Source organism: Coregonus clupeaformis, chromosome 7, assembly GCF_020615455.1.
Source record: "Coregonus clupeaformis isolate EN_2021a chromosome 7, ASM2061545v1, whole genome shotgun sequence".
NCBI classification, from domain to species: Eukaryota; Metazoa; Chordata; class Actinopteri; order Salmoniformes; family Salmonidae; genus Coregonus; species Coregonus clupeaformis.
Window position 1 is genome coordinate 3053453 of NC_059198.1, and position 26639 is coordinate 3080091.

At 43.3% G+C, this 26639-nt stretch overlaps 4 protein-coding genes and 2 non-coding genes across 6 annotated transcripts; 5 read left to right on the forward strand and 1 right to left on the reverse strand.

The window, feature by feature from the left end:
* Positions 1-67: 67 nt before the first annotated feature.
* Positions 68-4317, forward strand: LOC121570352 (RING finger protein 151). Its single transcript, XM_041881808.2, has 4 exons — positions 68-301; positions 1050-1219; positions 1527-1629; positions 3570-4317. Exons 1-4 carry the CDS (start codon positions 299-301, stop codon positions 4032-4034), a joined length of 741 nt encoding a protein of 246 aa, XP_041737742.2. The 5' UTR covers positions 68-298; the 3' UTR covers positions 4035-4317.
* A 4333-nt stretch (positions 4318-8650) lies between these two features.
* Positions 8651-10866, forward strand: LOC121568748 (40S ribosomal protein S2). Its single transcript, XM_041879146.2, has 5 exons — positions 8651-8821; positions 9295-9384; positions 9538-9979; positions 10261-10352; positions 10743-10866. The coding sequence occupies exons 1-5, from the start codon at positions 8678-8680 to the stop codon at positions 10821-10823; spliced, it is 849 nt and encodes a 282-aa protein (XP_041735080.1). The 5' UTR covers positions 8651-8677; the 3' UTR covers positions 10824-10866.
* On the forward strand, positions 9009-9145 carry LOC121570823. The gene has a single exon (XR_006001562.1). It is a non-coding gene; the product is annotated as a small nucleolar RNA SNORA9 (small nucleolar RNA).
* Positions 10867-12439: 1573 nt separating the features above from the next.
* On the reverse strand, positions 12440-16960 carry LOC121568749 (NADH dehydrogenase [ubiquinone] 1 beta subcomplex subunit 10). Its single transcript, XM_041879147.2, has 5 exons — positions 16874-16960; positions 15343-15501; positions 14731-14869; positions 14069-14208; positions 12440-13578 (listed from the first exon to the last, which is right to left on the reverse strand). The coding sequence occupies exons 1-5, from the start codon at positions 16902-16904 to the stop codon at positions 13493-13495; spliced, it is 555 nt and encodes a 184-aa protein (XP_041735081.1). The 5' UTR covers positions 16905-16960; the 3' UTR covers positions 12440-13492.
* A 68-nt stretch (positions 16961-17028) lies between these two features.
* LOC121568747 (60S ribosomal protein L3-like) lies at positions 17029-26485 on the forward strand. The gene is made up of 10 exons (XM_041879145.2): positions 17029-17248; positions 19000-19192; positions 19619-19787; positions 19976-20111; positions 23143-23329; positions 23817-23977; positions 24283-24384; positions 24719-24814; positions 25052-25171; positions 26337-26485. Exons 1-10 carry the CDS (start codon positions 17246-17248, stop codon positions 26397-26399), a joined length of 1230 nt encoding a protein of 409 aa, XP_041735079.1. The 5' UTR covers positions 17029-17245; the 3' UTR covers positions 26400-26485.
* Positions 25810-25935, forward strand: LOC121570790. Its single transcript, XR_006001531.1, has one exon. It is a non-coding gene; the product is annotated as a small nucleolar RNA SNORA71 (small nucleolar RNA).
* Positions 26486-26639: the final 154 nt, after the last annotated feature.

Sequence of the window (26639 nt, forward strand, 5' to 3'; positions counted from 1 at the left end):
CGAGAAGAGATGATACTAGACTAAAAACCTATTCAAAACGACAAAAAGTTCTCATTCACAGCTAGGGGATTGACGACTGGTGCTAGAACATAAGGGAAACGACACGGCTTACTACAATTTACATCAGTTTCGTGCTTTATATATGAATAAATATGAATATGTCAGTGCGCATGGTCACTCCTTCATGTTACGACAGGAATGTTCATCTGCGTGTATGTTCTCTGAGTTGCCTACATCAGTGTGTATGATACGTTATTAGACAACAGGAATGGAAACTAGCTGAACAGGGGTGATTACTATGGTGAGTAAATAACTTAATAACTATATTTGTAACTTGAGTAATCAAAGTTGAGTATGCTATTGACAATAGGTGTAAATTGATTATCTAATATTTTCTGTTATAATAAATATTTTTGTATTATTTCATGGCTTTATTGTTTTACTATTCTTTTTGATTTTAATACTCTTTACAAATATTGAACGGCATTTGTCATATTGTGATGTTTGCGGGCAGACATTCACTTTTCCTTATATTTAAAAACAGAGGCACTACCAAAATATACTTGTGCTCTGAAAGCCACTACAGAAAAGATTGCAAGGGGTGGGGGTTAAAAACACACTTTTTAAAATCAATTATGACAAGCTGAACATTTAAAACGTTCTTAGTTATTTCATGTTATTCCTAGTTAGGAGAATAAACGGAACTATTTTGTTTAGTCACATGGTCTATCTCATATTATGACGTTCCAGAACAAGTCTATTGTGACTGCTCATGGGTGACACACTGAATTGTTGACATTATTATGGGCTGGCAGTGGCCCTTCTTTAGGCTAAATATTCATCATTACAAACCAGAATTATAGACTTTCTCAGATTGTAACATCTTTATTCTGCTCTTGTCTCAGTGCACTTTGGTACTCTGGATAAAATAATCTGTGAAATGCATGTGTAAAAAAAAAGAAAAAGAAACGAAGAAGAAGAAGAAGAACTTATCAATATAAAGTATAAATAAAGTAAAGACACTGTAACTGTTTTATTGTTGTGTTCAGGCCGACCCAGACATGTCTTCGCAGAGTGGGGGTTATGATGTGGAGCTGTTCGTAGAGACCCCAGACTATGACCTGATCTGCACCATTTGCCAGGGGGTCCTCAGGTGCCCAGTAAGAGCTGCATGCCACCACATCTTCTGCAAGAAATGCATTTTACAATGGCTGAAGAGGTACTGCCCGTGCCTCATCACAAGCAAACATAATTGCGTCCATAGATCATGGTTGGATGAAGAGACAGTTTCCCAGACAGTTTCTCCATTGAAATAGCTTCATAGTCCAATACTATAGGTTTAATCTGTGTCTGGGAAACTGTCATCATCATTGGTTTAATTTAGGCTACAGCAGAATAATAACCTATTTATTACTGTAGTAACGAATATACTAATAACTATTACTATAGGCCTATACTACTACAATGTAAATATGAGACATTTTGGGACAGTTTGTAAGTGATGAATATTCATCATTTTTCTTCAGGTGCAGACAGCAGACCTGCCCCTGCTGCAGAAAGCCTGTCAACCAGAGCTTGATATTTGCAATGTTCAAGCTAAGCAAGGCAATCGGTCGCCTAAAGATCAAGGTAAGTCAATGTAAATGTTTTGTTAGAGAAAAAACACACACTTGGAGCAACCTAATCTCTTGTAGCAAACATCTGCTTACTTGCCCCTTGGGTGTGTTCATGCTTAATCTCATAGAGCCAGACAAGTGTGCCTCTGAATAGTGCATATACTCCGACAGTCTGGCACGCGAGATTAGCACATGCTAACTTTGCTTACAATAAGTATTAATGGACAATCAGATACTCTTGTTAAAAGCTGGCATTAAATATGTAACAAACGTTTTGTTATATAAAAAGGTACTGAAAAGTCACCAGATGTGGGTCTTATAATTACACTTTGACCTCTGGGTCTTATAATAAACATATACTGTACTTACAGTGCATTCTGAAAGTATTCAGACCCCTTGACTTTTTCCACATTTTGTTACGTTACAGCCTTATTCTAAAATTGATTAAATAAAAAAAATATCTTCATCAATCTACACACAATACCTCATAATGACAAAGCGAAAACAGGTTTTTAGAAATTTGTGCAAATTTATAAAACATACAAAACAGAAATACCTTATTTACATAAGTATTCAGACACTTTGCTATGAGACTCGAAATTGAGCTCAGGTGCATCCTGTTTCCATTGATCATCCTTGAGATATTTCCACAACTTCATGGGAGTCCACCTGTGGTAAATTCAATTGATTGGACATTATTTGGAAAGGCACACACCTGTCTATATAAGGTACCACAGTTGACAGTGCATGTCAGAGCAAAAACCAAGCCATGAGGTCGAAGGAATTGTCTGTAGAGCTCAGAGACAGGATTGTGTCGAGGCACAGATCTGGGGAAGGGCACCAAAAACATTCTGCAGTATTGAAGGTCCCCAAGAACACAGTGGCCTCCATCATTCTTAAACAGAAGAAGTTTGGAACTACATAGACTCTTCCTAGAGCTGGCTGCCTGGCCAAACTGAGCAATCGGGGGAGAAGGGCCTTGTTCAGGGAGGTGACTAAGAACCTGATGGTCACTCTGACAGAGCTCCAGAGTTCCTCTGTGGAGATGGGAGAACCTTCCAGAAGGACAACCATTTCTGCAGCACTCCACCAATCAGGTATTTATGGTAGTGGCCAGACGGAAGCCACTCCTCAGTAAAAGGCACATAACAGCCCACTTGGAGTTTGCCAAAAGGCACCTAAAGGACTCTCAGACTATGAGAAACAAGATTCTCTGGTCTGATGAAACCAAGATTGAACTCTTTGGCCTGAAAGCCAAACTTCACATCTGGAGGAAACCTGTCACCATCCCTACGGTGAAGCATGGTGGTGGCAACATCATGCTGTGGGGATATTTTTCAGCGGCAGGGACTGGGAGACTAGTCAGGAAAGATGAACGGAGCAAAGTACAGAGATACTTGATGAAAACCTGCTCCAGAGCACTCAGGACCTCAGACTGGGGCGAAGGTTCACCTTCCAACAGGACAATGACCCTAAGCACACATCCAAGACAACGCAGGAGTGGCTTTGGGACAAGTCTCTGAATGTCCTTGAGTGGCCCATCCAGAGCCCAGACTTGAACCCGATCGAACATCTCTAGAGAGACCTGAAAATAGCTGTGTTGCGACGCTCCCCATCCAACCTGACAGAGCTTGAGAGGATCTGCAGAGAAGAATGGGAGAAACTCCCCAAATACAGGTGTGCCAAGCTTGTAGCGTCCTACCCAAGAAGACTTGAGGCTGTAATCACTGCCAAAGGTTCTTCATCAAAGTACTGAGTGAAGGGTCTTTGTCATTATGGGGTATTGTGTGTAGCTTGATGAGGGGGAAAAAAACAATTTTATCAATTTTAGAATAAGGCTGTAATGTAACAAAATGTGGAAGATGTCAAAAGAGGTCTGAATACTTTCCGAATGCACTGTACTCCTTACCATTTCACCTCTGCCCTTCTCCTGTCCCCCATCTTTTCCCCCAGTGTAAAAACGAGATCCGTGGCTGCCCGGATACCTTAGCCCTGTCGGAGCAGTACTGCCACAGCATGAGCTGCCTGTTCGAGCTCATTCCCTGCCCCTACCAGGGCTGCCGTGCCCAGCTCCTCCGCAGGGACCTGGATGCCCACGCCAGGCACTGTGAGCACTGGAGCCAACCCTGCCACATGGGCTGTGGCACCGTGCTGTCCCACCGCACCCAGGCCCAGCACAACTGCTACAGGCAGCTGAGGCATGAGTACGAGGCCAGGCAGAGGAACCACCGGGCCATCGCAGCGGCCCTCCAGAGGAAGATGAGGAGGATGCAGAGCACCATGGCCCACATGAAGAGGCAGATCGGCCTGATCTGTGAGAGCCTAGAGGTCATGGACGAACTGGAGGAGGAAGAGGAGGAGGACCTGGGTGAAACCAGCGGTAGTGGGAGTTTCAGTAGCAGTAACAGCAGTCCCTGAGTCCTGATGCAATGTATTTACATTTATAAAAATGACTCACACACACAATTATCTCTGCACTGGAACTGTTTAGGACTATGCAGATTTTATTCATAGCACCACAAGTATGAAAGACCTGTGGAAATGGAATGTTCAGAGATGGACTGCCTCAAATAGCACATTTAGTCATAATTGCTTTGAGGGTGTGTTGATAATGAAACTTAAAACAATTTTGTACTGTGGCCTTTTACAATTTGATTCGTAAAGGATTATATATTTTATAAATAAAGACAGCAACCTTTAACCAGTGTGATATCATTATGCATATGTACAGTGGGGTGAACAAGTATTTGATACACTGCCGATTTTTCAGGTTTTCCTACTTACAAAGCATGTAGAGGTCTGTAATTTTTGTCATAGGTACACATCAACTGTGAGAGACGAAATGTAAAACAAAAATCCAGAAAATCACATTGTATGATTTTTAAGTAATTAATTTGCATTTTATTGCATGACATAAGTATTTGATACATCAGAAAAGCAGAACTTCATATTTGGTACAGAAACCTTTGTTTACAATTACAGAGATCATACGTTTCCTGTAGGTCTTGATCAGGTTTGCACACACTGCAGCAGGGATTTTGGCCCACTCCTCCATGCAGACCTTCTCCAGATCCTTCAGGTTTCGGGGCTGTCGCTGGGCAATACGGACTTTCAGCTCCCTCCAAAGATTTTCTATTGGGTTCAGGTCTGGAGACTGGCTAGGCCACTCCAGGACCTTGAGATGCCTCTTACGGAGCCACTCCTTAGTTGCCCTGGCTGTGTGTTTCGGGTCGTTGTCATGCTGGAAGACCCAGCCACGACCCATCTTCAATGCTCTTACTGAGGGAAGGAGGTTGTTGGCCAAGATCTCGCGATACATGGCCCCATCCATCCTCCCCTCACTATGGTGCAGTCGTCCTGTCCCATTTGCAGGAAAGCATCCCTTGGAATGATGTTTCCACCTCCATGCTTCACGGTTGGGATGGTGTTCTTGGTGTTGTACTCATCCTTCTTCTTCCTCCAAACAAGGCGAGTGGAGTTTAGACCAAAAAGCTATATTTTTGTCTCATCAGACCACATGACCTTCTCCCATTCCTCCTCTGGATCATCCAGATGGTCATTGGCAAACTTCAGACATGCGCTGGCTTGAGCAGGGGGACCTTGCGTGCGCTGCAGGATTTTAATCCATCACGGCGTAGTGTGTTACTAATGGTTTTCTTTGAGACTGTGGTCCCAGCTCTCTTCAGGTCATTGACCAGGTTCTGCCGTGTAGTTCTGGGCTGATCCCTCACCTTCCTCATGTTCATTGATGCCCCACGAGGTGAGATCTTGCATGGAGCCCCAGACCGAGGATGATTGACCGTCATCTTGAACTTCTTCCATTTTCTAATAATTGCGCCAACAGTTGTTGCCTTCTCACCAAGCTGCTTGCCTATTGTCCTGTAGCCCATCCCAGCCTTGTGCAGGTCTACAATTGTATCCTTGATGTCCTTACACAGCTCTCTGGTCTTGGCCATTGTGGAGAGGTTGGAGTCTGTTTGATTGAGTGTGTGGACAGGTGTCTTTTATACAGGTAACGAGTTCAAACAGGTGCAGTTAATACAGGTAATGAGTGGAGAACAGGAGGGCTTCTTAAAGAAAAACGAACAGGTCTGTGAGAGACGGAATTCTTACTGGTAGGTAGGTGATCAAATACTTATGTCATGCAATAAAATGCAAATTATTACTTAAAAATCATACAATGTGATTTTCTGGATTTTTGTTTTAGATTCCGTCTCTCACAGTTGAAGTGTACCAATGCTAAAAATTACAGACCTCTACATGCTTTGTAAGTAGGAAAACCTGCAAAATAGGCACCCACCGACCATTTCGAATACCACCGTACCTTCTCCGCTATGCAATCCGGTTTCCGAGCTGGTCATGGGTGCACTTCAGCCACGCTCAAGGTCCTCAACGATATTATAACCGCGATTGATAATAGACAGTACTGTGCAGCCGTCTTCATCGACCTGGCCAAGGCTTTCGACTCTGTCAACCACCGCATTCTTATTGGCAGACTAAATAGCCTTGGTTTCTCAAATGACTGCCACGCCTGGTTCACCAACTACTTCTCAGATAGAGTTCAGTGTGTCAAATCGGAGGGCCTGTTGTCTGGACCTATGGCAGTCTCTATGGGGGTGCCACAGGGTTCAATTCTTGGGCCGACACTTTTCTCCGTGTATATCAATGATGTCGCTCTTGCTGCTGGTGACTCTCAGATCCACCTCTACGCAGACGACACCATTTTGTATATATCTGGCCCTTCATTGGACACTGTGTTAACAAACCTCCAAACGAGCTTCAATGCCATACAACACTCCTTCAGTAGCCTCCAACTGCTCTTAAACACTAGTAAAACTAAATGCATGCTTTTAAATCGAACGCTGCTGGCACCCGCCCACCCGACTAGAATCACCACTCTCGACGGGTCTGACCTAGAGTATGTGGACAACTACAAATACCTAGGTGTCTGGTTAGACTGTAAACTCTCCTTCCAGACTCACATAAAGAATCTCCAATCCAAAGTTAAATCTAGAATCGGCTTCCTATTTCGCAACAAAGCCTCCTTCACTCATGCTGCCAAACATGCCCTCGTAAAACTGACTATCCTACCGATCCTTGACTTCGGCGATGTCATTTACAAAATAGCCTCCAACACTCTACTCAGCAAATTGGATGTAGTCTATCACAGTGCCATCCATTTTGTCTCCAAAGCCCCATACACTACCCACCACTGTGACCTGTACGCTCTAGTTGGCTGGTCCTCACTACATGTTCGTCGTCAAACCCACTGGCTCCAGGCCATCTATAAATCACTGCTAGGCAAATCCCCGCCTTATCTTAGCTCATTGGTCACCATAGCAGCTCCCACCCGTAGTCTGCGCTCCAGCAGGTGTATCTCACTGGTCATTCCCAAAGCCAACACCTCCTTTGGCCGCCATTCCTTCCAGTTCTCTGCTGCCAATGACTGGAACGAATTGCAAAAATCTCTGAAGCTGGAGACTCTTATCTCCCTCACTAACTTTAAGCATCAGTTGTCAGAGCACCTTACCGATCACTGCACCTGTACACAGCCCATCTGAAATTAGCCCACCCAACTACCTCATCCCTATATTGTTATTTATTTTGCTCTTTTGCACCCCAGTATCTCTATTTGCACATAATCTCTTGCACATCTAGCATTCCAGTGTTAATACTATTGTAATTATTTTGCACTATAGCCTATTTATTGCCTTACCTCCATAACTTGCTACATTTGCACACACTGTATATATATTTTCTGTTGTATTTTTGACTTTATGTTTTTTACCCCATATGTAACTCTGTGTTGTTTTTATCGCACTGCTTTGCTTTATCTTGGCCAGGTCGCAGTTGTAAATGAGAACTTGTTCTCAACTGGCTTACCTGGTTAAATAAAGGTGAAATAAATAAAATAAAATAAAAGTATCAAATACTTGTTCTCCCCACTTTATATGCACATTCTACATGTGACAATAAAAACACATTTTTGTATCTGTTTGCATGAAACGTTACTTCCAGGAGGTCCCATGTTGGCCCTTACTGGCTATAATAAACCACTGCAACTATATATATGTTCCACATGGAACAGCGCTCACCAACCACAGGAACATGCAATTCCATAATAAGATATTGTCTTTATTGTGTTATTATTATAATACAACTCCCATATTTGTATGCATGGAAGTCAATATATTTAAGCAATAAGTCACGAGGGGTGTGGTATATGGCCAATATACCACGGCTAAGGGCTGTTCTTAAGCACGACGCAACGCGGAGTGCCTGGATACATCCCTTAGTCCTGGTATATTGGCCATACACCACGAACCCCCGAGGTGCCTTATTGCTATTATAAACTGGTTACCAACGTAATTAGAGCAGTAAAAATAAATGTTTTGTCATACCCCTGATATGCCACGGTTGTCAGCCAATCAGCATTCAAGGCTCGAACCACCCAGATTATAATAAAAAATATTTCATAGAATCCAGAAGTTTTATTATACAGATTACAGGGCGTAGAAAATATCGCGAGGTTTGCCCTCATATAAATTCAAACCGAACAAGACTGGGGCCTTCTTCCTGTTATACAGAACACGTAAGTGAAATGGCGAGCAATTCCTCATGCAACAAAATCCAGAAATATCTCTGTGATCTCTGGACAGACTGCACTATTTGATGGCAGAAATCCCTACCTGTACTGTTAACAGTTAATTTAGAACTAAATGGAAAAATATGTGCTTAGGCAATTAATGATATTTGTGACTGAAGGCTATACCGGTTCCTAGTTAGCGCACATAGCAACAATACACTATCGATGTGGTACTCGTGTTTCTTTATGGTGTTTACTGTACAATATGTAAATGTATCTTTCAGAAAACCTTACTATGTGACGCCAACATTTATTACATCCGTGTTTCTTGTCCTTCAGTGTTTCATTCGCTAGCCAGTGCGCTAAGCAATTCCACGTGCCATGATGTTGATTGGGCCTTGTTAACGCGAATTTAGGTAGTTCATCGTTACTTATTCTGACACCTGACGTTTGATCGTTTCTTTTTCAACAGCAAATGGCGGACAACGCCGGTGGAGAACGTGGAGGTTTCCGTGGAGGTTTTGGCAGTGGCGACCGGGGTCGTGGTCGTGGACGCGGCAGAGGCCGTGGTCGCGGTCGTGGACGCGGTGCCAGGGGTGGCAAGTCCGAGGACAAGGAAGTGAGTTGACAACCTTGAGCCCTTGTTTTTCTTGCTGTTAACAATTATGGCAGAGCCTCTGATCACGAATGGAGTCTACACTGGCACGAGTGACATTGCATGTACAATATGTGGGGTTGATGTTTTTAATTAATAATTCAAGTGATGCTTAGTCAGCAATTTTGAAAACCTACACAAGGTGTTGAATCTGCAGACCGTTGTCAGCGAGGCTTGGCCTGGAGTGGCTCTGTTCTTTCCTGTAGTGTCTGCTAGAGAGAACTGAGATGGTTTGAGGCCCTGCCATGTCTCCTCCATGGCAAGGTTATAGGTAATTCTCTGACAACTAATAGTTGGTGGTCCTGTGGCTCAGTTGGTAGGCCATGGTGCTTGCAACGTCAGGGTCGCGGGGTCGATTCCCACTCATATGAAAATGTTGCACTACTGTAAGTCGCTTTGTATAAGTGTCTGCTAAAGTTAAACGCTTGTTCTTCCAGTGGGTGCCAGTGACCAAGCTGGGCCGCCTTGTCAAGGACATGAAGATCAAGTCTCTGGAGGAGATTTATCTCTACTCCCTGCCCATCAAGGTAAATGACAACTTAGCGGTTTCCATAGTTGTTCATGCTCTTTTGAAACCGAAAGCACTATGGGTAGCTCACTCCCACGACATGTTTATAAAAGTAGTGTTTCCGTCACTGCATCCTGCATTTGCTGAAAGCGTTTTTACCCCCTTGGTACAGGAGTCTGAGATCATTGACTTCTTCCTGGGGTCCTCGCTGAAGGATGAGGTGCTGAAGATTATGCCTGTCCAGAAGCAGACCAGGGCTGGCCAGCGCACCAGGTTCAAGGCCTTTGTTGCCATTGGCGACTACAACGGCCATGTGGGCCTGGGGGTGAAGTGCTCCAAGGAGGTGGCCACCGCCATTCGAGGTGCCATCATCCTGGCTAAGCTGTCAATTGTGCCTGTGAGGAGAGGATACTGGGGGAACAAGATCGGCAAGCCCCACACCGTGCCCTGCAAGGTGACCGGTCGTTGCGGCTCTGTCCTGGTGCGTCTGATCCCTGCGCCTCGTGGTACTGGCATTGTGTCTGCCCCCGTGCCCAAGAAGCTGCTCACGATGGCTGGCATCGACGATTGCTACACCTCCGCCAGGGGCTGCACTGCCACTCTAGGCAACTTCGGTAAGAAACCTACACTGAGTTTGACTTATTTTCAATGTTGTTTTAATGGGTATTATCAGTGCAGCCGCATCCCCCCTCCTAGCTCTGCTCAGCTTCACCCATCAGTGGTGTAGTTGTCGTTAATCGGGAGGCAAACTAACGAGTATGGTAATGCACGGCAGAAAGACTTCCTAATAGTCTCTTCTGTTCCCCTTTTCTGTGCTCAACAACCAGCCCCAGTCACTGCAGCATCATAGTCAGGTAAATGTTAGTTAATTGATGCTAACTGTTTGTCTTTACAGCCAAGGCTACCTTTGACGCCATCTCCAAGACCTACAGCTACCTGACCCCTGATCTTTGGAAGGAGACAGTCTTCACCAAGTCTCCCTACCAGGTCAGTTCAAAAGCCTTGATGCCCTCAATATTCATGGTAATGGATTGGGTTTATAAAGCCCTTTTACACGTTTTAAATGTTGCCTTTGTATTGCCCGTTCATTGTCTCAAAAGTGAATGGGTTACTGAAGGAGGCATACAGTAATGCTTGTGGTTGTCTTTGAGGGGTGCCCACTGAATCCTTTCAATACGATCAACTGCAAGCACACAACTGAAGCTAGAAATGATAGATCTAATGTACAAATGGGGGGGTCTAGAGCTGTTTTGCTGTGAAGTGGAATGTGATATATTGTTGAACACTAATGGACATGGTTCTTCACAAATCAAAACTGGGTGACGTTTGACAGTAAGGAACTTGGATGTGTGAAACTGTCTATTTTGTGTCCTGCAGGAGTTCACCGATCACCTGGCCAAGACCCACACCAGGGTGTCTGTGCAGAGGACAGCCGCACCTGTCCCGGCATCCTCCTAAACACTTTTGTACAGTGGATTAAATAAAGGGTATAACACCAATACTATCTTCTCAAACTGATGTGCTGTATGTGGTTATAATATTGAATGATGAATCAAGATGTAAGGTTTTGAAGCTGAGGGCTAGCTAGTTCATGTGTGAAAAGTGATAATGGCAAGATTTAAACTCTATTTTGGGCCTTTTGACCCCATGGTGAATTATTACTTCAAAGTAATGACTTCAATGGCTTAGTGCCCTCCTTCAAATCTGGACATCAACGCCACTATTCGTCCCAATAAATCGGACTGATTTAGACCTTGGAAACCAGGTGGGTGCAATTAATTGACCTCAGGTTAAGATTTGAATACCTCTGGCTTAGTTGCTGGTTCTCAAATTCTTCGTACATACTGCGTGCAATAAATTGTAGGTTTACATTTTAGTCATTCAGATGCTCTTATCCAGAGCGACTTACACTCAGTGAGCGCATACATTTTCATAATGGCCCCCCGTGGGAAACGAACCCACAACCCTGGCTTTGCAAGCGCCATGCTCTACCAACTGAGCTACGGGGACCTACTCTTACACCTGCGGTCCTTAGTCTGAATGAGACTACTGTAGCATACTTACATTGGCCAGTACTATCAGTGAGTGCTAACGTTGAAAATAATTGGTACCTGGCATTTATACAAAACACAGTGCCTTCAGAAAGTGTTCACACCCCTTGATGACAATTCGTTACGACCTGAATATTACATTGATTTTCACTGGCCTATAATACTCCATATCAAAATGGAATTGTTATACATTTTTTAAATTAAAAAACTGAAACATCTTCAAGTACTCAACCCCTTATGCCAAGCCATAAGTTCAGAAGTAAAAATGTACCAACGTTTCATGGACTTGTGTGAAGTAAGTGTACCATGATTATTTTTTTTTTTACCGACTACCTTATCGCTGTACCCCACACATACAGATGTCCCTCAGTTGAGCAGTGGATTTCAACCAAAGACCAGGGAGGTTCGCCAATACTTCGCAAAGGGCACCTGTTCAGTGGGTTGAAATAAAAAAGTAGACATTGAATATCCCTGTGAGCGTGAATTAAGTTACTAGTTACACTTTGGTTGGTGTATCAATACACCCAGTCAATACAAAGATACAGGCGTCCCTCCTAACTTAGCGGTTTCCTTCCACTCAAACAACTGAGGGATTTCACCATGAGGCAAATGGTGCCTTTAAAACAGTAAAGGCTGAGAACTGTGGATGGATCAACATTGTAACTCCACAATACTAACCTAATTGACAGTGAAATGGATGCGTGTAAGAATACAAATATTCCAAAACATGCACCCTGTTTGCAGTAAGGCACTAAAGTAAAACTGCAAAAAAGACTTTACAATGGCTGTCTAGCATTATCAACAACCAACTTGACAGAGCTTGAAGATTTAAAAAGAATGTGCAAAGCTCTTAAAGACTTACCCAGAAAGACAGCTGTAATCACTGCCAAAGGTGATTTTAACATGTATTGACTCAGGGGTGTGAATACTTATGTAAATGAGATTTCTGTATTTAATTTTAAATACTTGTGCAAAAATGTCAAGACATGTTTTCACTTAGTCATTATGGGGTATTGTGTGTAGTTGGGTGAGAAACATTTAATCCATATTAAATTCAGGCTATAACACAATGTGGAATAAGTCAAGAGGTATGAATACTTTCTGAAGCCATTGTTTGATGCAGCCACAGTGCCATTTACGTTTTGAGGTTGGACTTGTCAGCATGTGTTACACCTGTGCTGGTTGCCATCTTATTAATGAGGTGTTTCACCTGTGCTGGCCCAGGTGCTATTTAAGAGTGGTTGGCCCAGTGCGCCAGTGGTCTTGATACATGCAAAAAATCTATTGAAACTGTTTTGAATTCACAGACTATAGACAAACCAGCTTTCTTTTAGAACCAGATAATGAACATTTGACTGCTTTAAAAATGACTTGCGTGTTCTGTGGGGTAAAACCTCCGGTTCCGATAGATGTGCCATCATGTAGATTTAATCATGACTGCTCAATGAGATCTACATTTCACAACGTTGCACCTCTTGATTGTGACCAAGGTGAATCCCATTTGCTTCCGATTCTTTGTGTTCTGTGTCACCTTGAAATGAGAATATTCAATGCTTCTATAATAATAATATGCCATTTAGCAGACGCTTTTATCCAAAGCGACTTACAGTCATGTGTGCATACATTTTTACGTATGGGTGGTCCCGGGGATCGAACCCACTACCCTACAAGCGTCATGCTCTACCAATTGAGCTACTGAGGACCACTTGATGTCTGAGCTTCTCTGCTCAGACATCTATGCGTTTTGTTCAAGTGAGGTGCAGGGACAAGCAATCAAGTTAAATACATGAAATACATGAAGATTCAGCACTACTTGTGGCAGTCTACTTGCACCATGCAGCCCAATTTTGTGGGACCAGACCACAATAGTTCCGATTTGAGAATGGTTTGAGTTCTGGAGAAAGCTAAAAAAAAAAAACTGCTGGAGTCGAGGGTAAATGCAGCACATTCAAATAGTTGTCTGTTACTACAGCTAAACAATGCAATGAGGACCATTTTTTCTCTCCAATAAACATATTTACTCTACATTTCATACATAGGCGAGAGACTTGGAACAGTGATTAGGGGTTGCATTGTCTAAGCTTCCGCCTCGGCCGCCATCATCCTGTCTTTCTGCTTCATCAGACATTTCCTTGAGCTGGCATAGGCTCCCAGATCCCCATCTACAACAGAGGAAGAACAACAGTTTGACAATGCAATGGAACAGTTGCCTCACAGCCTTACCGTTTCTGCATTCCACAAGACTGCAGAAAATTCTGCCGGGGAGGGGTCATATTAAATTATTCGTATTGGAGAAATTCAGGAAGCAGCACCTCAGTTTCTAAATGTTTTCTCCCATTGGTGCCTACTGAACACAACCCAATTATTGACACCTGGAGTTTTCCAGGTTTGGGTCTGTTGATCTTTTCTCTCTGGCATCAGTGTGTTCTTTCATCAGTATTATTCAGAAATTAAAACATCATACATCATCTGCACAGATTCAACAACAGGTGCCGTCACTGGTTGCATGTGAAAAGTTGGTGGTTCGAGCGAAGCATAGGCCTAGCTGTCATTCTTACCCTGTAGATGCTAGGGATGTGCCATCAACTGTGTTACTGCCATATTGGCAACACTGAATGGTAGTTGAGGCATGACTGAGTGAGTGGTACTTACAGCGTGACTGGTAGGCCTTGGCCACGTCAGCAAACTGCTGCAGCTCCTTGGAACAGTTCTGGTGGTAGCTGGTACCCTCCCTCTGCTGGCAGGCCCTCAGACGCTCCTGGACCACCTTCACTATCTCCTGGTCTACCTTACTGAGGGGGGAAACACAACATAAGGCTGTTAGGAACAAGGGTGGTTGTGAATACGCCAAACTGGACAAAACAGGACGTGCCGATGAATGGTTAAAAGCAGCGTGTAATACATTAATCTCTTGGGGTCGGACTAGGTAAGGTCAACTCCACAGTAACCGATTGATGCCGACTCAGATTTCTCATAAAACAAATGACTTACTATGACTGATATGTGGTTGCCCCACCTAGCGATCTTAAGATTAATGCACTAACTAAGTCGCTCTGGATAAGATGGCCGACCTTTCGTTACAGTATGTCTTGTCCTTTAATCCAGTCAATGGGTTTTTCCTCATAATGAGAGTTGGTGTAGAGGGGTGTCAAACTTCTGAAGAACCACAGTGTTTGCTGGTTTTCACTCTTTCTTTTAATGTTTCAGACTGGAAAACCGTGACTTTGGACTTCCAAGGTAATCAATTACCTTAATTGGGAGGAAAGTAAAGCCAGAGGCACTGCAGCCCTTGAGCTTGAAAGAGGAATACTTACTGATCTCTCCTCCACTGCATCTCAGCCTCATAGTAACAGGTGTAGTCTCCCTCTGTGCACTCGGTCAGCTCGGGGACACGGCGGAACTTCTGATGGTAGTAGTTGTACTTGTTGCCTGAGTGGATACCCTCCACAAGTTCTGTTGAGAGATGAGGGGAGCATGTCAACACTGACCTCTTGTTGATCATGTGGTACAAAGTACTTAAGGAGTCCTATTGCTCACTGATCTCACAAGACAGGATTGGTGAAAGCTATGTGGAACATTGGCTTTATGTTAGATCAGTGATATCACTGGAAAAAGGTGAAGGATGCATTTCTAGACCATGAATTACAGTAATAGGACATTTGAGTAGTATCTAGCGAGTGTCAATTGCATTGCGCTGCAAACATTATGCATGATTATAAATATGGTTTGTCCATGGTCGGTCTCCAAATAGTCTTGCCACGCGAGACTAGTCTCCTCCACGTATCACGCTAGATAGCCAACATTAGCTAACTGAATCAATTTATCTGCAGTGCACATTCATCTGACATTTGAAAGTGTTAGCAACACCACCGATGGCTTAGTTATGAAAATCATTGGCAACACGTTAGCCTAGCTAGCTAGCTCACCTCTGAATGTGGTGACAGGGAGGTCCACGGAATAATAGAAGAGTTTAGTCAAAATCAGGGCTGGGTTGGGAAGGGTCGTCTGCTTGTCCACGACGGGAGTCTGGCGGGGAGGCTCCGGGTACGCATCTTTATCATAGTCCGACGGCATTTTGCTGTCTTCTGTTAGAGAAAAACAAGAAATATCTTCAATTCGACCTCGTCTACGTACCTGCGCATGCGTGGGAGGAACAACATGGCGTTGGAGGTCAGTTAGAAATAAATATAAAATGTAATATGGTGAACTTAAATTACCCAAAAAAATGATTTATATGTTTTGTATGCACCCTTTATCTCGAATATTGCGTTTACATTTCTTTCATTTTTCAAGCAGAGGTCGAAGGTAAAAGTTCAGCATCGAGAAAATGTGTGGTCAGAGAGGAAAAGGCGACCCTGACCCCAAATCTGTCCAAAATAAGACCAATGCGTTTCTGTGGGTTTATTTTGGACCTAAGCTTGGCGCCTGCCTTCCCGCCTTTGGGATCTCGTCATTATATACTGATCTCTGGTGTGTTGTAATTTAATGAACTTCCAGTCCACAAGGTGGCATAAAACATAAAAATACCAAAAAACGTTCAGACAGAAAGTCGTCAGTGTTGCGCAAATCAAGTTGAAGGTGGTGAGCAGAAGGTCATGAGTTGTTACAGTAAGTTGTATTAATGAAACTATTAATGATAAGCGTTATGATGATCAAATTGAGGTATTTCCTTCAACTAGATCAGGTTGTTAGTTAGCTATCTATCTAAAACAATGGAAATGCCACGCATGTGGCCCCCCCCACCCACGTGGGCCTGATAATGTTAGCTAGATCCAGAATCTCCTCATTGTCGCCAATCAAAATTAGACTACATTTAGGCTGTTTATATGTGTATTTGTTGGGGTAAAAATCGGAGTAATACTTGTATGGATGTCAACTTCAATGCATGTTCATGTCATGGTCACCAATCACACTTTCTATATGGCTAGCTATGCTACCAGTTTATAAGAACTGGAGTTAGCATTTAGCCTTATTATTTTCTAAGCCAGAGAAGGACAACTTCTAAATATTATGCAACGAAAACAGTCAATTATATCCAACCCGGATTTTAGTAACCGCCTTGTGGTCCTGTTGGAAAACACAAATTATGACGGATTTGACCAATATACACTTGTTGGATCAGATTTTGAATTGGCGCCAATGAATGCGTCCTTTGTTCTATCCCCCACAGTTTGCGTTCCACTGATATTTTTTACTGCATGTAGCTAGCTCGTTCGTTAGCTATGTTGTATTGTACTGTCCGTGACAGAAAGTTCAATCTCAAAATTGGTCAATAGTTGTCAGTAAAACAATTGCATTATGAAGTCATTTAGCGGTTTGAATAGCTATTATATTATCCTTAGTTGTGTGTGTGTGTTATATATATATATATGCTCTTCTGAAATGTTTTTAAATCCTGTGTTTTGTAGCGGGGAAACATGTCATGTTTATTAGCTCGTGAAAGTGACTAATACATACCCTTGAACCTTGTCATGCATTCAATCTTCATAAGAAGAGCCTTTGATAAGCCTACATATAATAAGTAGTCCACCCAAACATGTTATGAATAGGTACAGTAACAGTAGATAAACAGTAGATGTCTCTCTCTCCCCGCAGCCCCACAGATGTCTGCAGCCAGTTGTCTGGGCACCCCACCACATGACCCACCACCAGAGGCCCACCATGGGCCAGTGCTGGCAGCCCTGGTCTTGTTTGAAAATGAATACGGCTCCTTAACTGGGCCAGCCACCAAATTAGAGCCCTTGCATAGAGTATCATCTTGAGTATGACCCTGACATCAGCACTTGTTCCTGTCTCTTTCTGTCCCTTGCCTGGAAGGCACACACAGACATGGTCAGTGCTCCTGCTGTCTTTTCCTATATCTCTAACCTGAAGGGCACCTTGGGGTCTACTAACTTTGGTCAGGGGCTCTGTTTGTGTGTATGGTTTGATTTTAAGTTTATCTGGTGTGCTTTGTTAGGTATTAAGACAACTTGTTGAACACGTTGCCTGGTCACTGTTCTTTCTCAGTATGCCATGTGCAAGAGGGCAATGGCGGCGTGCTTTTTGCATGTGGTCTCAACATCTGTAATATCATAATTTCTTTGGACTTGGGCTGTTGATTCTCGGCTACCTCAGAATCCTCTGCCGTCACAATTACTTTTTAGAGACGTTTTCTTTATTTGAGTTTCTCAAATATTAATTTGTAATTAATACTGTATAGGAAATATTTCCCATTAGTTGTGCTACTAACTTGGTTTGAATAATAATGGATTTTTTGCATGTGGACAGAAATTAATCTGATTTGACCTCGATGCAACACCTTTCCCCAGGTTTTCTTCTGTTATGTCTTTCATATCTCTGAAGTGCACAGAAATCTACAGTGCTTGCATTATTGGTCCATGCAATAATATTTTGTTTTTGTTTTGCTGATACAGAAATGCAGTAGTCAGCTTATAAAGGGATACTTATACTGTGGATATACTGATCCCTGTAAACAGAATTTTCCACTGTTACTCTACATGTGTTCTGATGGCTTATGAATCTCGATTGTCATTCAATTTCTCAAGACCGTCTCTTTGCCTGTATTACATGCCTGTATTAGTCGTTAGTGTATAGGCTGTTCAGCACAAGGACACTCGTCTTTAGAAACCCGTTACTTAAGCTCAGAGGCCGACAGGGCACACAACATGGCCATTCATTATCAGAATACAGCCGCTGGGCCTCTTCCTGACACCTGTTCTTGGTTAGACTGGACAAGACGTCTGTCATAAACATGTAGGATGTGTGTGTTACTGACTGTATGAATGGGGAGGAGGGGGTTTGGGGATTCTTCAGGGGTATACCCCCACTGGGAGGTTCTGGATTTACAACTTGGTCTCTGTACTTAAATTTGAGTCACTCCATTTAGTATGATCTTTTACATTTCATATGGTATGTATTAATTTGTTGATGTCCATCACCCATTTTGTATGATATGTTACAAATTAGTATTATATGTTACGTATTTGCAAAATGTATAATATGTTACGAATTCTAGCTAGGTGGCTAGCTGGCTAACATTAGCTAGGGGTTAGGGTTACTTTCAGGAGTTCGGTTAAAGGGTTAGCTAACATGCCAAGTAGTTGAACATTTGCTAAAATTGAAAAGTTGTTCATGATGCGATTCGAACTCACAACCTTTGGTTTGCTAGACGTTCGCGTTGTACACCCAACCCGACCAACCACCCTACTTTCGTTTTTGCCTTAAGTAACCATCTCTTATTTAACATATCATATTAATATGGGTGTCCTGGATTGACATTTACTATGTTACGTCTAGTCTGAGACCAGGCTGGGCTTTATGTTTTCTATGGTGTTGATAACAACTGTTATTAGTTCATATTGTACTTGTTTTCACTGATCATAGTTCTGTTTAGAGCCAACATCTAGTAACCCATGTTTGATACTTCAGAGAAGGATGATATGAATTCAACTGAAATGTAAAAAATAGACAGCAAAATAAACTTTAACAAGAATAAAGCACAGTAATAACATGGGGTTTTAGAGCCCTTGAAGCATTATCAGAAGTTTATTGATGTGTGCATCTGTTTCTCTCCCTCCCAGTCTCACCGTAAATTCCACGCGCCCCGCCATGGGCACTTGGGCTTTCTGCCCTGCAAGCGCAGCAAGAAGCACCGGGGGAAGCCCCGCAGCTGGCCCCAGGACGATCCCAGCCAGCCCGTCCACCTCACCGCCTTCATGGGCTACAAGGCCGGCATGACACACATCCTGCGCGAGGTGCATCGCACTGGCCTGAGTATGTACAGCCTGCCTTACAGCATGTCATGGTTGGATGATAGTATAAGTGATAGAAATGATTTAAGATTAGGATAGAGCTATATGTGAATCAGGAGTAAGAGCCATGTGAGTATTAGACCTGGTCCCAGATCTGTTTGTGCTGTCTTGACAACTCTTGACAATGATCTCTGTGCAGATGATGTATGATGTTTTAATTTCTGAATAATGGTGATGGAATCAAACCGCTGATGCCAGAGAGAGAAAATGTGACTATGACCATAGAGCCCAGCTCTGTTTTCTATCCTAGTCATCTTCCTCTGTTCTGTTCCGACATTGATATTATACTCTACCCTTTGTCGTTCCTCCTGTAGGCTACACACAGGCCATTTGCCTTTATAGTTTCTGTGGCAACTGACCCCATCTCTGCTCCTCTCCCTCCCAACAGAGCAAGCCAAACGTGAGTCGGTGGAGGCAGTCACTATCATCGAGACTCCGCCTGTGATGGTGGTGGGGGTTGTCGGATACATAAACACAGTCCGTGGCTTGAGGTCCTTCAAGACCATCTTCGCCGAGCACCTCAGTGACGACTGCAAGCGCAGATTCTACAAAAGCTGGTGTGTCTGGTGTGTCTTATTGAAGTATAGAGATGTGACTATGACCTCTGCAGATGATGTTTGATGTTTTAATTTCAGAATAATAGTGTTGAAATCAAACCGCTGATGCCGGAGAAGGGGGGGGTAAAATAACACTTATGATCAAGAGATTGGTTTTCAATCTCCACCCTGTATGTAAACTCTTCCAGGTATAAGAGCAAGAAGAAGGCATTCACCAAGTATGCCAAGAAGTGGACAGACGAGAGTGGCAAGAAGCAGCTGGAGAAGGACTTTAATAACATGAAGAAATACTGCACATCCATCCGAGTCCTCATCCACTCTCAGGTACATAGAACGCTCTTATCAATCATGTGATCCAACGGAAATCCTCCACTCCTATCCTCATTGAGTTTCTATTGGCTTGTGGTGAATGAGTAACAGCTGGTGGTATCCCTGGGATTCACCCGTCTCCACCTCAAGGACCTCTCTTCAGAACGGGCACGGCTGTCTGAGTTATAGCCTACCCAGATCCTACCAGAACACATGGCAACTGAAAGAAAGAAAAACTCCCTAATCGCAAGGCCCCCGTTGTGAACAAATGTCTTCTCTCTCTCGCACGTACACACGCATGCATGCAGTACTAGAGTATGGAGTTTCAAATTACAGTTTAAAAATACTCCTGTGAGGAGCAGAACCTCGACTGCACTTACAAACTTCCCTCGAGGGAAGCGTTGTGTTGGTACCAAACACTACTCAGTGTTACTGGTAGAATTCAGGGTATTATGGTGTCTGTTTGTCGAAGCATTTACATTTTAGTCATTTAGCAGACGCTCTTATCCAGAGCGACTTAGTGAGTGCTTACATAAAATATTTTTTTTATCCCCTTTCATACAGTGGTATGATGACTGTAAGATGGGGATAGAGCAATGTGTATGTTAATCATGTCTCCAGTGAGAGAATTAGCCTGGTACCAGATCTGTTCTAGCTGTCTTGACTATTCCTATGGTCAATGTCACGTTTGGCAGATGTTTTTTCTCTTTCTGCAGATGATATATGATGTTTTAATTTCTGAATAATAGTGTTGGAATCAAACCACTGATGCGAGAGGAAAAAAACATGATCGTAGGCGTCAAGACCGCACAAACAGATGTGGGACTTGGCTATGAGAGAACAGAGACCTGACTGAGTCACAGGGTTATGATGAATCACAGGGCTGTAGGATGAAGTTGCCCCTAGACCGTGTGGTTAAAATATATATATATATATATATCTACACTATCGTTCAAAAAATTGGGGTCACATAGAAATGTCCTTGTTTTCTATGAAAATATACATGAAATGAGTTTGAATAGGAAATATAGCAAAATTAATAGCAAATGTAGTCATTGACAAGTTTAGAAATAATAATTGTGTCCTTCAAACTTTGCTTTTGTCAAAGAAACCTCCATTTGCAGCAATTACAGCCTTGCAGACCTTTGGCATTATAGTTGTCAATTTGTTGAGGTAATCTGAAAAGATTTCACCCCATGCTTCCTGAAGCACCTCCCACAAGTTGTATTGGCTTGATGGGCACCTCTTACATACCATACGGTCAAGCTGCTCCCACAACAGCTCAATAGGGTTGAGATCCAGTGACTGTGCTGGCCACTCCATTATAGACAGAATACCAGCTGACTGCTTCTTCCCTAAATAGTTATTGCGTAGTTTGAAGCTGTGCTTTGGGTCATTGTCCTGTTGTAGGAGGAAATTGGCTCTAATCAAGCGCCGTCCACAGGGTATGGCATAGCGTTGCAAAATGGAGCAATAGCCTTCCTTCTTCAAGATCCCTTTTACCCTGTACAAATCTCCCACTTTACTGCCACCAAAGCACCTCCAGACCATCACATTGCCTCCACCATGCTTGACAGTTGGCATCAAGCACTCCTCCAGCATCTTTTCATTTCACTTCTCACAAATGTTCTTCTTTGTGATCCGAACACCTCAAACTTCGATTCGTCTGTCCATAACTTTTTCCAATCTTCCTCTGTCCAGTGTCTGTGTTATTTTGCCCATCTTAATCTTTTGTTTTTATTGGCCAGTCTGAGATATGGCTTTTTCTTTGCAACTCTGCCTAGAAGGTCAGCATCCCGGAGTCACCTCTTCACTGTTAACATTGAGACTGGTGTTTTGCGGGTACTATTTAATGAAGCTGCCAGTTGAGGACCTGTGAGGCGTCTGTTTCTAAAACTAGACACTCATGTATTTGTCCTCTTGCTCAGTTGTGCACCGGGGCCTCCCACTCCTCTTTCTATTCTGGTTAGAGCCAGTTTACGCTGTTCTGTGAAGGGAGTAGTACACAGCGTTGTACGAGATCTTCAGTTTCTTGGCAATTTCTCACATGGAATAGCCTTCATTTCTCAGAACAAGAATAGACTGACGCGTTTCAGAAGAAAGTTATTTGTTTCTGCCCATTTTGAGCCTGTAATCGAACCCACAATTGCTGATGCTCCAGATACTCAACTAGTCTCAAGAAGGCCAGTTGTATTGCTTCTTTAATCAGCACAACAGTTTTCAGCTGTGCTAACATAATTGCAAAAGGGTTTTCTAATGATCAATTAGGCTTTTAAAATGATGATAAACTTGGATTAGCAAATACAACGTGCCATTGGAACACAGGACTGATGGTTGCTGATAATGGGCCTCTGTACGCCTATGTAGATATTCCATTAAAAATCAGCAGTTTCCAGCTACAATAGCAATTTACAACATTAACAATGTCTACACTGAATTTCTGATCAATTTGATGTTATTTTAATGGACAAAGAAATTGCTTTTCTTTTGAAAACAAGGACATTTCTAAGTGACCCCAAACTTTTGAACGGTAGTGTGTATGTAATCTATATATAATTTTATATTTTTGTGTGTAGGAAACAAACTTGATATACTTTTAAAATGAGTGAAACCAAATCAAAACTGTAGAAATAATGGACCTACATTCATACAGTTTTTAAAAATTGTCCAGCTTGTTTATAATCACCGAAATTAAAGCTAGACAGAGGGAGCATCAAAAATGTAAAAAATGATGGATAGAGGATACGTTTTTGAAAATTGACAGCAAGGAAATATTTTATACAATTCAATGCGGCCTTCCGGACCTCGTTGTAGACCGAATGCGGCTCCCAGGGAAAAATGAGTAAGACAAACCTGCCCTAGACGCTGATCTTCAGATTTCCCCCACTAATGGTTAGGATTGGGGAAAGGGGAGCTGATCCTAGATCAGAGATTGAATCCTAGAATAAATAATACTAATTATTCAGTGTGGAAGGGAAGGGAGCGGAGGCATTAAAGTTGTGTGTGAATCGTCCTGGCTTCTGTACCTTCATAATTGTCTCTCTAGATTCGCCTGCTGCCCCTCAAAGCTAAGAAGGCCCACATCATGGAGGTGCAGCTAAACGGCGGCACCATCTCCGAGAAGGTGGACTGGGTCAAAGAGAAGCTGGAGCAGCCCGTCCCTGTGTCCTCAGTCTTCTATCAGGATGAGATGATAGACGTCATCGGGGTCACCAAAGGTCACGGGATGAAAGGTAGGAGGTTTTGAGGTACAGGGTCGTCGGGGTCACGGTAGAAGATGTTCCTAGGTACAGATCTAGGATCAGCTTCTCCCACTCATCCGTTTGACAATGACCTCTGTGCAGATGATGTATGATGTTTTAATTTCTGAATAATAGTGAAGGAATCAAACCACTGATGCCAGAGATCTTTTGTTGTTGACAATGACCATAGGAGTCGGCACTCACCCCGGGGATGAGTGGGAGAAATCTATATGGACATTAATAACATGGCAATACCATTGGTTATAATATCTCCATAGACATGTCTCTAGGTCAAACAGAATGGCTTAGAAAGACCCAGAATTTTTCTTCTTGCTAATAATAATCATTAGTAAAAGATGCATGTCAATGTCTGCAGGCCGACGGTATAGTACCATTCAGCTATTATGTTATATTGGCTGGTCCTGTGGGATAACTAATTTCCTATTGGTTTTCTACTGATTTTCCTATTGGTTGTCAGGTGTGACCAGTCGTTGGGGAGTGAAGAAGCTGCCCAGGAAGACTCACAAGGGCCTGCGTAAGGTGGCCTGCATCGGAGCCTGGCACCCTTCCCGTGTGGGCTACACCATCGCCCGGGCCGGCCAGAAGGGCTACCACCACCGCACAGAGCTCAACAAGAAGGTCAGCAGCACCAGGGTTCTAGTTGAGATAGGCGTATGAAATTCATCATTTGACCAGATATTGTGATTTGACCAGGTGTTCCTTGAAAAATAGGTGTTTTGACCTCAAAGGGGCTACATTGTAAAATCGTTTTCTTCATACTTTGTTAATGAACGATCTGTGTGAATGTTTGAGTTGCGTGTACATAACTGGAACTAGTTAGGGTTCTGTTGTAGTTGTAATTACGTAGAGGTTGATACTGTACTGGTTAGACTAAGGGTGATTCACCACCATCATGCTGTTTCAGTGTTTTACTCTGTCTACAGATCTACCGTATTGGCAAAGGGGTCCATGTCCAGGATGGCAAAGTGATCAAGAACAACGCCTCCACTAACTACGACACCACCCAGAAGACCATCACCCCCATGGTAATATAATAACCTCACTATAACGTCCTAATAATGTTATTGACATGAGCCTGGAAACGATGTGATATAACATGGTAACCAATCTAATTCTTACTTTTGGTTAATGACGTGATGCATCCTCTGCTTTCGATCACCAGCTTCTTCTGGTGATGCCACCCTGTAAAGGAAAGCCTAGAGCCCTGACATGCAAGATGGGTATATGGCTGATATTAGAGTGCAATTACTGGCTATGTATTGCAGGTTGTGGCCATTAATGCAGTGTGCTACTCCCGTTTCATCTGTATTAATATTATTCACCCATCCTCTCCCTCTGTCTCCTGTTGTCTGTCTGTAGGGAGGGTTCCCCCACTATGGTGATGTGAAAAATGACTTCTTGATGCTGAAGGGCTGTGTGATCGGCTGCAAGAAACGTGTCCTCACCCTGAGAAAGGTACAGTGCCTATGTGTTTAGAGGAGTGAAACGCATAATTTTGATGCCAAACGTGACAACTACCTCTGTGCAGATGATGTATGATGTTTTAATTTTTGAATAATAGTGAAAGAATCAAACCGCTGATGCCAGAGAGAGAAAAACATGACCATATGAGTTGGGGATGCTAAAGCATGAGACATTTGACCGTGTGTTGAACTCTAACCACTTGTGTGTGCGCGTGCTTCTCTCTCACAGTCCATGCTGGTGCACACATCACGCAAGTCCAAGGAGACCATCGACCTCAAGTTCATTGACACCACTTCCAAGTTTGGCTACGGCCACTTCCAGACCGCCCAGGAGAAGAGGGCCTTCATGGTGGGTACCGGCCTGGCTGTGGATGGTGGGAGTGAGCATAATCATTGTAGGGGGGAGTGGGACTGATAGACATTGTTAATGATATAGTGGGACTGATAGAGGATGTTAGTGACGGAGGAGTGGGACTGATGGAGGAGTGGGACTGATAGAGGATGTTAGTGATGGAGGAGTGGGACTGATGGAGGATGTTAGTGACGGAGGAGTGGGACTGATAGAGGATGTTAGTGATGGAGGAGTGGGACTGCTGGAGGATGTTAGTGACGGAGGAGTGGGACTGATGGAGGATGTTAGTGATGGAGGAGTGGGACTGATGGAGGATGTTAGTGACGGAGGAGTGGGACTGATGGAGGATGTTAGTGACGGAGGAGTGGGACTGATGGAGGATGTTAGTGATGGAGGAGTGGGACTGATGGAGGAGTGGGACTGATGGAGGATGTTAGTGATGGAGGAGTGGGACTGATGGAGGATGTTAGTGATGGAGGAGTGGGACTGATGGAGGATGTTAGTGACGGAGGAGTGGGACTGATGGAGGATGTTAGTGATGGAGGAGTGTAGGTAAGTGAAGGGAAAGGCTAGGTTTATGTAGGGACAGAGTAGGTTGGGGTGGAGGCACTGAAGCGTTTGTGTAAAGGGGGACACCCTGTATCGAAAGTGACTATGGCATGACTGTTGTCCTAGTCATTGATAGTACAGGAATAGTGATGAAAGATTTTCCCGTGTTTGTTGGAATACCTGTTCCTGTCAAACCCTGTATCTTTCAAACATCTTCCACATCTACAACAATCAATACTTTTAATGTGTAAAACATTGTGCTCATATTAGACTCGTTTTCACTCATCTAGCAAAAAAATGCTTTTGCTTGAGCCGATGGTTTGATCTAATGCTGTGACAAATTGGGATGTTTATTAGCTGGATTCTGGAATGTGCTCTCAGAAGAAAAAGGTACAGGGAATTGAGATGTGGAATTAAAGGGATGTGGACTGGATCTCCCTTCGACGTCCCAACTGGCACCCATTGGGCTCTGGTCAAAAGTAGTGCACTATATAGGGAATGGGATGCCATTTGGGACGCAACCTCTATCTCAGCTGACATGACCCATGTCTGGGTGAACCTGTTGCTTTAATACTGGACTTCTGTTGACCCTGCTGTGACCTCTGACCTACAGGGCCCACTGAAGAAGGACGTGCAGAAGAAACTGCCCGCCGAACCATTGCCAGAGGAGGCTTAGAAGTGATGGTGGTCCACCGTTCAAACCAGCTCAACAGAAAAACTAATTCTTATAGTAACAGTCTTCTAATAAAACAGTCTTATTTATCCAGGTGGTGTTTGGCTGTTCTGTTCAAATAAGTTTCCGCTTTAGTTTAGACTTGGCCCATGTCCCAAATGTCACCCATATCCCCATATAGTCAACTACTTTTGACCAGGGCCCAAATGGCATCCTATTTTCTATATAGAATGGGGTGCCATT